General features: G+C 37.5%; 1 protein-coding gene across 1 annotated transcript in view; it reads right to left on the minus strand.

Moving 5' to 3' along the window:
* LOC150104937 (uncharacterized) overlaps positions 1-13,272 on the minus strand; it is a 352,647-nt gene that overhangs the window by 90,877 nt on the left and 248,498 nt on the right. The window contains exon 11 of the mRNA XM_090395091.1: positions 10,852-11,023. Within this exon, the coding sequence (XP_090251217.1) occupies positions 10,852-11,023 (172 nt within the window). The remainder of the gene's footprint in view (positions 1-10,851; positions 11,024-13,272) is intronic.

Genomic DNA, 13,272 nt, shown 5'->3' on the forward strand with positions numbered 1-13,272 from the left:
CCCACAAGCTGTCTCCTGGGCTCTTCATAATTATCCCCCACCTTGTAGTTCCGTATATACCCTTTTCTTACAGAGGTCCTCACACTGCTTGCAACCCACCAGGTAATCACCTCATTATCAGTCTCACCAGTTGGTGGGTGATTTAACACTTCATTTATAATTACATCCTCTGATGAGATGACCAAATTTAAGACCCTCAATCTTCGTGTGCCCTCTGTTACATACCATCTAAGGTATTTATCCCTCAAACACTCTAGAAACTGATTTTCTTTACTTCAAGTTGCTATCTCATCATTCCAGTCTATATTGCCGTATTGCCATAATTAAAATTACCCATAATGATCCCTCTTTTCTTATTTGCTTGGCTTATTTGATTATACATTTCATAGTCACTACCATCCACATTACCTGGTCTATAACAACATCCAACCAAGTATTTAATTCCATTCACCTCTATTCTCATACCATACTGCCTCAAAACCACTGGCACTATTTCCCTCTTGCATCTCTACTTTGTATGGACATAACTCTTTCTTTATCATCAATAGCACTCCCCTCCCTCTTTACCCTTTCTATCCTAATGAAATAATATTAAGAGGAACCTCAAACTATTAAGATTACAAATCAGCTAGGATAAAATTGAATATTTAAGAGTATATAGGAACAAAACAGAAGGTAATTGACCAATTTGATATTCACAACCAATTTTTTTTTTAAATGCCACTTTCTTCAAGTATCTTGAAACATTATTTACTCAAGGTAACAAAATTAGTGATGAAATAAGTTCTAATACATGCATCAAATAGATTTCATCATTCACTACATTGTTTATCATGTTTCACAATTTTCTCTAAAAGAAATAAAATAACAATATAAATGATAATCTTGGAGAAATTAGTGAGGGACCGTATACAGCATTGGGCAGATGAGGGTAATGTTATCTGTGAGAGTCAACATGGATTTGTGAAGCGGCGCTCTTGTTTTAGCAATATGCTAGCCTTTTATAATAAAGTTATAAGAGCAGTAGATGAAGAAAAGGCATATACTGCCATTTTCTTGGACTTAGCAAAAGCATTTGACAGGGTGCCACATGACAAGCTGATATTTAAGTTGCAGCACATGGGTCTGGATATCAGGTTGGGCAACTGAATTCAAGATTGGCTGTCCGATAGGTATCAGAGAGTTGTGTATGGTGGGCCGTTTCAAGGAGGCAGAGGGTTACAAATGGGGTCCCACAGGACTAAGTACTGGGACCTATATTGTTTAACCTTTATATCAATGACATTGTCAGTGAATTGCGGGGGGATATTCAGTTGTTTGCAGATAATGCAAAGCTGGGAAGGGTTATTAGTAATAGCGCAGATGTGGTAGCCCTGGAAATGAATGGGAGTGTCAGTTTAATATAGCAAAATGTAAGGTCTTGCAGTTTGGGACACATTGATGGGATGCTGCATACTCTATGGGAGGAGCTATACTGGAGGAAGTAGGGGAGACAAGAGATCTGGGGTTGATGATTGATAGAAATCTGAAATTTAGGGGAAACATTGCAAAGGTGGTGAAAGGTAACACAGAGGATTGTAGCAATAATGAGAAGGACACTGACCTTCAGAGATAAAAGAGTTATCATTCCGTTGTATAAGACTCTGATCAGACCACACTTGGACTATTGTTCTCAGATTTGGTCCCCAGGATTTGAAGGGGATAAATTAACTGTGGAAAGGGTACAAAGGTAGATAACAAAGATGGTTTCAGTACTGTACAATGTTAGTTATGAGGATCGGCTGAGGGAATGTGGACTGCAGAGTTTGGTGGATAGAAGAAGGAGAGGTGATATGATTGAGACTTTTAAGCTGTTGAGGTGGTTACAGGGTTGACACTGGGGAGTTCTTTCGCTTGGTTGGACAGCAGAAAGGAGTAATGACAAGCGGCCATCACTGGAAGTTATGAAAAGAAACTGTGAGTAAGAGGGTGAGGAGTGGTTTCTTTGCATGGACAGTGGTTGAACCATGGAATGCATTGCTTGATAGAGTGGTGAGAGCGAGAATGGTCAATGAGTTTAAGGAGTGGTATGATAGACTTTGTGTTTCCTAGGAGGGACCTCCCACGATGAGTCTTTTGACTCCATGGAGGCCTGAATAATAATAATAATAATAATAATACTCATCATTAAATCTATCCATAACTTATTTTAATTTTATCAGTATATCAACACCAAACAAAACTAAATTATAAAAGGATGTTTCTTAACTGGTTGATATTTTGCTAGCTTTCAAACTATAACAGACAAAAGATCTAAAATCCTAACCTGGCACCCTTTAATGGTGCATAAAAAGAAATTATTATAGTTGAGTAGGAGATGATCTTAAGATGGAAGGAAACCAAGGTACTATATGAAAGTCAATTACAGGTCAGAAAGACTATTTTTTAGAGTCAGCAATGACTATGAGGTATTTTAACCGTAACAAGTAAGGCTGCATTAATCTGTCAAAAAAATCAGGAGGCTGTCATCATCTCCTACTCAACTGCAATACTTCATTTATATACTTTTTATACGACATTAGAGGGCACCAAATTTAGGACTTTAGATCCTATGTCTGTTACAGTCTGAACTGTTTCGCTTAATCATTGTTGCATGTAAATTGTAACATGTTGGTTTGAAATTCAGTGAAATATCAGCTATTTAATAAACATCTTTTTATACTTTAGTTTTATTTTGTGTTGTAATACCATTAAATAAGTTATGAATAATGTCCAACATTTAATTAGTGTAATATAGTTGAGAGGTTTAAATCCTGTCATTTACATTAAACCTACTGTTTTCTGTACTACAAAAACCTGGATAATAACAGAATAGGATAAATGTTGGAAGTTTTTTCACTTGGTTAGACTATAAATTATATATTTAGTTTAATCCTTTATCCAAGTAAGCAAACAAAGTTTGCAACTGAAGTATCTTCAGGACTGGGGCAACTCGTGGCAAAGGTGGACTGACTTCACATCACTTGCCTTAGTATCCCATAATGCAAAGCATATCTCCTTGCAGACATGTATAATGCTATTTATTATGGGAAGGGTCACTACCTAGACCGCTTTCGACCTTTATTGAGGTCTCTTCAGTGGCAGCCAGAGGTGATACCAAGGTTGAAACAATGCAGAAGTCATATTTCCATATACCAGTTGCCAAAAGGTGTTACACCTTATTATTAAATTACTTAAATTACATTTTTCTCTAATCCAGAGTAATTTAATAAGATGTGACACCTTTTGGCAACTGGTATATATGGAAATATGACTTCTGCATTGCTTCAACTTTGGTATCACCTGTGGATCTGGCTCCCACTGAAGAAACTTTAATAAAGGTCGAACCCGGTCTGGGTAGTGACCCTTCCCATAATGAATAGCATTATACATGTCTGCAAGGAGATGTGCTTTGCATTATGGGATACTAAGGCAAGTAATGTGAACTCAGTCCACCTTTGCCACGAGTTGCCCAGTCCTGAAGATACTTCAGGTGCAAACTTTGTTTGCTTACACTTGGATAAAGGATTAAACTAAATATATAATTTATAGACCAGGGTAAAAAAGCTTAGCAGATTTTAATAAAATAAGATCTGCAAAGCCATGAAAATAAAATCCTTAGAAAAGTCTTTGAACTTGCAAGAGGCAACAATAGGAGAATGGAAAAGACAACTAAGAGCTATACTGAGTAGATAGATCCCCACTGATGAAATCAGAACTTGCAGACTTGGATATGTGGAAAGAATGAGTGAGGACAGTTAAACAAGATTCAAGATGAGAGCTGATAGCAGGTGACAGAGAAGGACAATTGCAATGGTGGGAGATAATGTCTGAAAAGATTTAATGAGATGTTAATCCTGGATTAAACTGAAAGAGCTCATGACAGGAGAAGATGGTAAGGACTAGGATTCAGAAGTGGGTTGATAATAGCAGTATGATGGTCAGCATGGATTTGGTCGATAAAGGAGATGCATATATGGTGGTGTACTTGGATTTCTCAAAGGCCTTTGGTAGACAGCCACAGAATAAGCTGATAGCTAAAATTAAACAGATGAGATTAGATAACAGACTAGTAAGTTGGACTAGGATAGTTGACTGGCTTCAGATAAGTATCGGTATATTGTATATGGAGAGTGGTATCTGAAAAGAGGAAGGTCACTAGTGGAGTGCCAGATCTGTTTTGGGACCATTATTTAAATTGTATGTTAATAACATTGGGACCAGGTTAATTGGAATGTGCAGCTGTTTGACAACAATGAAAAGTTGGGAAGGATTATGAGAAGTAGAGCAGACATCATGGACTTGCAGGAGGATCTGAATAGACTATGTGAGTGGACAAATGGAGTTATGATTGGCAAATGTTTAATGTTGCAAATGGCAAATTGGCAATTGGCAAATGTTTAAAGTGAGTGCTTGAAATTTGGTAGGCAAGGTTGGGATGTAGAGTATACAATTAATGGGGAAATTTTGAAGGAGGCGAAAGAAATGAGAGATCCGGGAGTGATGATGGACAGAGACCTGAACTTTAGGGATCATATTGCTAAAATTGTAAGACCATCCCAATGGATTATGAAATAATAAGGACAGTGATATGTAGAAGCAAAGAGGTTATGGTTCTCCTGTATAAGGCTTTGATCAGGCCACATATGGAATACTATGCACAAATGTAGTTGCCTGAGTTTCAGGTTGATGAGGATGTATTGGAGAAGATCTCCAGAGAAGGTTTATTAAGTTCGTGTTAGGTCTATGGAATGAGGATAGATTGAAGGTAATAATAAGAAAATCTGGTAATAACCTCCCACCAACTTACAGAGTCTTGTGAATAGAAGAAGAAGGGATATGATTGAGAGATATAAGTTGGTGGGAGATTATTACCAGATTATGTGGAGAAGATATTTCATAAAGTAGAGAAAGGCAAGGGTAGAACTAGAAGATTCCATGGAGGCTGTATAAGGAGGGTGTCAGCAGGAGAGCAAGAAGCAAGTTCCTTTGCACAGGGAGTGATTGGTGAGTGGAATCTGAAAGTGTGGTGAGTGCAGAAACTGTGAATGAATTCAAGGCAGGGCTTGATCTTTTGGTGTAAGAGAGTATAGACTTCCTGTGATAAGACATTTTACTCCATGGAGGTCAGATAACAATAATAATAGTAACAGAAAACAGTAGAAGAAGAAGATGGTACTAGCAATGGCATAAGGTTCGGTAAGTTAAAAGAAGAAGAAAATGAATAGACTAATTATTATTTTATTATTATTATTATTAAACAAGACCTCATGGAGTCAAAGATTCATCTAGGAGGTCCTTTTATCTCACACACATCTCATCATACCGTATCTTAAACACATTCAAACTCCTTGCAGACACCACACTCTCAGGCAAGGCATCCCAATCACTCACAACTCTGCACGAAAAAACCTGCCTCTCACTCCCCTATTCACACCATCTTTATACAGTTTCCAGGGATGACCTCTGGTTCTCCCCTGATCTCCCACTATTCTCTGTAGAACTTCTCCACCATTGATCCTATAACAACCCCTTACCAACTTGTAGGTCTCTATCATATCTCCCCTCTTCCTTCTCTCCACTAGACTCTGCAAATTACATCTTTTCAATCTTTCCTCATACTCGACATTCCAGAGGTCAGAAACTACCTTAGTCAGTCGCCTTTGGACCCTCTCCAACATCTCTTCATCCTTCTGAAAACCAGGTGACCAAATCTGGGCACAATAGTCCATGTGTGGCTTAATCAAAGCCTTATACAATGGAACAAGAATCTCCCTACTTCTACACGACAGTGTCCTCTGCATCATTCCCAGAAGTCTGTGTTGTCTTCACAATTTTGGCGATGTATCCCCTAAATTTTAGTTCCTTATCCACTATCACCCCCAGATCTCTTATTTCCTCTACTTCCAACAATATATTCTCACCAAGCATAAATTCTGCATCCCATCTTTGTTTTCCAAATTTTAAGACCTTACATTTTGCAACATTGAACTCACATCCCCATTTGCTTGCCCAATTTATTCAAGTCTTCTTGCAAGGCAGCAATATCTTCACTACTCTTTATGGTTCGTCCCAACTTTGCATCATCTGCAAACAACTGAATATCTCCATCCAAATCTTCGCCAATATCATTAATATACAAGTTAAATAGTAATGGCCCTAAAACAGACCCCTGAGGCACTCCACTAGTGACTTTCCTTTTCCTGGATATTGCACCCCCATACACAACTTGTTGATACCTATCAGATAGCCATTCTCCAATCCAATACACTAATCTAATATCCAACCCCATCTGCTCTAGTTTGACTGTCAACTTATCATGAGGTACTCTATCAAAAGCTTTTGCGAAATCCAAGCATATTACTGTGTATCCTTCTCCTCTGTCCAAGGAAGCAGTCACTTTATTGTAATAAGTAAGTAGATTACTAAAACATGACCTCCCTTTAGCAAATCCATGCTGTCCATCAAAGATTATACCTTTGTTGTCAACCCAACTCTGGATCCTAGTTCTCACAAGCTTCTCCAACAACTTAACCACAACACCTGACACACAGATAGGCCTATAGTTTGATGCTTGAGTTCGATCACCTCCTTTATGAAGTGGCACAATCTTGCTCTCCTTCCACTCTTTAGGGATTTGACCAAGTGCAAGACTCGTATTAAAAAAATATGTCAAGGCAGGTGTCAACTCTCTGGCACATTCCTTCAGAATACGCAGTGATATATTATCAAGTCCCACAGCCTTATTTACATCTAGTTTACTCAACTCCCCAAACACCTCTTGCTCACTTACAGTCAGTCTCTCCTCCCCATAATCAACTGCTCTTAATCTCTCCATGAAGTCACATTCACAAGATTGAAAGATCTTTATGAACTGCTCATTAAGTATCTCCACCACACATTCTGCAACAGCTGTCTTTATACCATTTCCTCCAATCAATGTCATCCTTCCATAATCATTCTTTCTTTTGCTGGCTACATATCGAAAGAACTCCCTAGGATTCTTTTTGGCTTCATTAGCTAACTGCTGTTCATACCTCTCTTTAGCTACTCTCACCAACCAAGTCACCCTCCTTGCCTGGTCTTTGTAGACCTCATGAAATTGGTTACTTCCACTTCTCTTATGCTGCCTCCACAATGCCCTTTTTCTCTGTATTGCATGCTTAATCTCTTTATTCATCCATCTCACACCTACCTTATTTAACCTTCTCACCTATGGTATACATTTAGACATTGCATCTACTAAATATTTTTTGAAAATCCCCCAAGCTGCATTGATCTCTTTTCCAGCTAACTCCTCATTCCATGCTACACCTGCAAGCTGTCTCCTGAGCTCTTCATAATCCCCCCCCCCCCTTGTAGTTCCACATATACCCTTTTTTCAAAGGGGTCCTTGCACTGCTGGCAACCACCCAGGTAATCACCTCATGGTCACTTTCACCAATTGGTGGATGATTTGATACCTCATTGATAATTACATCCTCCGATGAGATGACCAAATCCAAGACCCTTAATCCTCGTGTGCCCTCTGTTACATACTGTCTGAGGTAGTTATCCCTCAAAAACTCAAGAAACTCATTTTCTTTACTTCCAGTTGCTATCTCTTCATTCCAGTCTATATTGCCATAATTAAAATCACCCATAATGATCACCGTTTTCTTATTTGCTTGGCTTATTTGACTATACATTTCACTATCACCACCATCCACATTACCAGGTCTATAACAACATCCCACCAAGTATTTGATTCTATTCATCTCTATCTCACACCATACTGCCTCAAAACCACTGGCCCTATTTCCCTCTTCATCTCTACCTTGTATGGACATAACTCTTTCTCTATCATCAATAGCACTCCCCCTCCCTTTTTACCCCTTCTATCCTCACGAAACACATCATACCTTTCCATCTCTATTCCTGTCAGGATGTCATCCTCATCTAACCATGTCTCACTTATTCCGACAATCTCTGGGTGCACAGATGCAATTAGTGCAACCATTTCATCCGCCTTGTTTCTTATACTTCTAGCATTGGTATACAAACACAACAACTCATTTCTGGATCTACAGCTAGTTCCACTGATACCACTCACTTGATATGATCCCTCCATGCTGGACTGGGGCCATTTCCCTTTGTGCTTCTTCATTTTAGAACCCTTTGCAATTCCATCTGTTTCCTCTTGATCCCTGATCATCCCATTACTTTCCTGCCTACACATGTTCTCACCTCCTCTTGGAGCATCCACCTTTCTCACGCTGTGTACCCCTGTCCACCCTGAGCCTCTCCGTTTCCCTGCTCCTCTTGCACACCCATTCTCTCATTTTCTATACTCATACCACTCACTTCCCCATTCATTTCCACTTCTTCAATCTCTCCTGTCTTACTCTCCTGCTCTTCCACATCACTTCCCTCTTGATCTGATGCATTCTCTCTATTCACTTCTCTACTTGCCAGCAGCAGTCTCTCCAAGTGACTCACACCATAGCCACTCAAATGCAGTCCATCGCTCCCATACAGCTCACTTCGTCCCTCAAACTCATTCCACACATTAACAAACTGTACTCCCATCTCCTCACACGTTTCAGCCAGAATATCATTCATAATTCTTGCTCTCTGCCTCATTTCACCACAATCATACCTAGGCAACACACTGACTACCCTTCCTGTCACACTATTCTCTTTTATCTTTCCAAGCAGTCTCCTGACATTCATTTTGACATGCTCTTTGTTCTCTCTCAAATCATTTGTACCAATTAATACAATTAACTCTTTTGCTCGTTCCTGCCTCATATTCAATGCCTCAATCACTCTACTCATTTCATTGCCTGGAAAACATACCTTGTGCATTTTATCCTCTAGCACACCTTTAATAATGGAGTTGCCATACATCGCCACTCGCTCATCTTTCGTTAACTCTTTCATGCCATCATGATTTATTTTAATAGTTTTTACCTGAATTCTCTTAATTTCATTCCGCATCCATTTCATTTCTTGTTTCATCCAATCCAATTCACCTTCCGAACCTTGCAACACATTCTCTCTATCATTAAATCTTTCTAACTTTCTAACTCTCGACCTCCTCTTCTCACTTTCCCTCTCATTCATCCTTCTTTGTTTCCGTACTTTCGGTCCAACATACATCCATCTTTCACTATCATTCTTCTCACTTTCACTCTCACATATCTTTCTTTGTTTCTGTAGTTTCGGACTAACATGCATCCAACTTTCGCTATCATTCTTCTCACTTTTACTGTCATTCATCTTTCTTTGGTTCAGTACTTTCATTCCAACATGCGTCCAACTTTCGCCATCATTCATTCTTTTTTCGCTATCATTCATTCTTTCGATTTTTTTTACTTGCGATTTCTGCATCACGCCATTTCTACTTTCATTTGTTCTCTCAATTTCGTTTCTTTCCGCCTCACTTTCGGCCCTTTTAACATCTGTTATGGTTGTCAAATCGCTCTTTTTCTTTTTTCCTGATTTTTTAACATTTTTTATTTCCTGTCTTTCTCACCATCCTCCTCTTTCAAACGTGCACTCACAACACAATCGGTACTACACTTTCTGTCATCAATTTCATATTCGCATTCATCAATTCCTCATTCAGGTCACACTTCGCACACACCCTTCTTCCAGCTGCACTAAACAACCACAAATCATTTATGTAATCGAAGGAATACATATAACAGACCTCACACTTAACGAAACGACTGAAATCTAAATTAAAATCATGGAATGACAATGCCGCCGCCATTTTTTTTTCTCTGCAGGTTACTAGGTCTAATAATAACGATTTCGTATTTAGTTTAGACAAGGAAAAAAAAAACCCACACTAATAATATAGGTATCGTACAACGTTTACAGCCGCTCTTACTTAAACAATTACGCATATATACTTAATTATTCCTAGTAAAACTTATCTGAATCAGGAGCTCTTCAAATCGCGTCCATAGCGCTTGGCCCACTAGCCCAAAATATAAAACTGAAATAATTAATTTATATGCAGAATTTATTGAATTAAAATGAAACCACCCATGTTCAATGCAAATTATTTGGCAGTCTGAATGAGAACTGAAGATATTTGAGCCACTGGTATACATCATTAATAAAAAATGGTAAATGAAATGATTTTTCCCCTTAAACTAATTACTGAAATGGTTCTCAAACAGAAATATTTAGATACTTGCTTAATGTGAAAGTACCAAAAAATTATATACTTGGTTTAATCCTTTATCCAAGTGTAAGCAAATTAAGTTTTGCCTGAAGTATTTTCAGGACTGGAGCAACTTGTATATAGAAGCTAATGATTTCACATTGCTTGCCAACTATAGGGTCCTAGATCAATTTTCTTTCAGTCTGCATTTGGAGAAAACAAAATCATTACTGTTGGCATAACTTGGTAACTAGAAATTTATTACTTGTTGCAATTTAAAAAATATATTTATTTGTTAGCTAAGATCAAAACTTATTATTTTTTTATGAGAATCTCAATCATAAAAGATTGCAAGGCCACGTATAATACATTTCTGTACTGTCAATGTCATCAGCATATTCATTAGACTGATTCACTTAAATGTGAGCAACTTTTTTCAAATATCATATATCAAAATGAAGGGGCTTGCCAAAATATAAAACTGAAATAATTAATTTATATGCAGAATTTATTGAATTAAACTGAAACCACCCATGTTCAATGCAAATTATTTGGCAGTCTGAATGAGAACTGAAGATATTTGAGCCACTGGTATACATCATTAATAAAAAATGATAAATGAAATGATTTTTCCCCTTAAACTCATAATGCTATATAATTTATATATATATATATACCTTCTTTTGAGAAGAGCCTGTGTAATAGAGACATTACACTTCTTCTCTGCTGAGAGTGAGGATGAAAAGAACGACCTAAGCCTGATATACTACTACGTGAACTTCCAGAAAGATATTTAGACAAACGGGGATTGTCTCCAGCACTCAATGGGATTGACTGAGTACCATTTACCTGATAAAAGGAAGAAAAAAATTTATTTCTAATATTACAGCCAATTAACAATTATTAATTATTAATAATTGGCTTAATGAACTTACCAAGCTAGAAGTGCTGGAAAAAGGCACTGACTGATGAATGATATTGCAACGAAATTCTTCAACGTTATGTTTGATTGTTCCATGGTGCTGTAGACGAATTAATTTTTATGGATGACAATGCCATACCACATCATACACGAGCAATGAAGATACTTCCGGAGACTGAGGATGTTAATCAAATCAAGTGGCTGGCAGGCTCTCCAGATTTCAACCCCATAGAACACATTTGGGATGCAATGGGAGACGTCCTGCTGCCTGAAATTCCCCTCCAGAAAAATGAACAAACAAACAAGGCCTTATCCATACTCTGAAGGAGGAGTGGACCTCAAGAACTCCTGAATCACTTAGTGCCAAGCATGGTACAATGTGAGAGCTACATCACAGTTCAGAGTGGACATATTCCATATCCAAATGTCTCTCCACCTAGTTTTCTGTAGGCATTGTACATTAATTCCTTAACTATGTCCTTAGGAAATTTGTAACTTTTGTCAAAACATATTGCAATTTAATCTGTATGAAATTTATAACATATTTTTTGTGTAATATAATTTATTAGTATGCTGGCAATAAATTTATATCTACATTTGGCTGCATTCATGAACATTTTTCATATATAGGTAAAAATGTAGTTCATCTCTAGCTTTTGGAACACCAGTGTATATTGGATTCATATAACTAAAAATGTATTTACTAATTAAAAAAAGTTTTCACATGTTCTAGTCTGGATAGTGACCCTTCCCATAATGCATAGCATTATAGATGTCCACAAGGATATGTGCTTTGCATTATGGGATACTAAGGCAAGTAATGTGAAGTCATTAGCTTCTATATATGAGTTGCCCCAGTCCTGAAAATACTTCAGGCACAAACTTTGTTTGCTTACACTTAGATACAGAATTAAACCAAGTGTATAATATAGACAACAAGTGCCAACGAGTGACTGACATCAGTGCCTTTTTCCAGCACTTCTAGCTCAGTGAGGCTGTCCCATTTGGCACTGTTGTAATGCCAAGCTACTCTTGTATGGGGATGGCTGTGTAAGCGGTGTTGCATGGGGAAGGAGATAAGCACTAGATTGTGGTCAGAATTACCAGGGGGGGGGGCACTACTTTCACTGTGTATTTGGAGCAGTCATTGGTAAAGAAGAGATTTAGGATGTTTAGGGAGTGGTTCGGGTTGGGATCTGAACAAGTTGTGTAAGGTCGTTAGCGATGGTGAATGTTCAACATCTCTGCCTGTAAGATATGTACAACTGGAGGAGGAAAGAAAGCTGGTGTTGTTAAGCTTTAAGTTTAACCTTTAACCATTGAGCTTAATGTCTCCCCACACCATGGAATGGAAGTCTTCACCTCTCCATAATTCTGGAAGTTACAAGGATGTTACATCAATGCATTGTCCAACTAGTACCATAGTCAGAAAAGTGGGATTCTTAAAACCTTAATACATCATACCTATGCTCTGTGTTAGAGTTATCAGTGGATTCTACAATATTTGGCTTAAGAAATAATGCTCTGTCTCTTGATAACTTGATCATTTATGAATCAGTTTCTTAGTGCACATATTTGTTTGCCTACTTGATGAGAAATAGATACTTCATTATCTCATGTAAAAGAACTTAAATTGCTTGGCTGTGAATACTCGGCTGATGCTATTTTTTAGAATATACCTTCTTTGAATTTCAAACAATACTATAACAGCAACAACAACAAAACCACTAATAAAAATGTCAGTAAAATGGCTGCTAATAAATTGCTATCACTCTCCTGTTTTCAACAGCACTCAGTTCACTTTTTTTTTTAGTACACTGAGTTACTTATTATGAGCTATTGTTTATTTCATTTTACTATTTGCATTATAATAGTCAGAAAATCAAGAAAGATTAAATAATTTGATCAACAGTAGTGTCTGCAGCATTTACTTTCTTTTCATTCCTTTACAATCCCCATCATACATTTTAGTCTGTCTACCAAAATTTCAGAGAACATTAAACAATGCAGGAAATAATTATATATCATTAGCTAAAATTAGCTATATGATGACAGTAAAGAACATGCCTTTAAATGGTTACTTTCCATCCAAAATACAATAAACCTTATAACTACTGTCCTAACTAATCGCACTTTTTTTTTCACATTTATATAACTTTACTGAAGGAATAATGAT

Source organism: Typopeltis vanoorti, chromosome 7 (assembly GCF_054136105.1).
Source record: "Typopeltis vanoorti isolate ZY-2024b chromosome 7, IOZ_Tvanoo_1.0, whole genome shotgun sequence".
Classification (NCBI taxonomy): domain Eukaryota; kingdom Metazoa; phylum Arthropoda; class Arachnida; order Uropygi; family Thelyphonidae; genus Typopeltis; species Typopeltis vanoorti.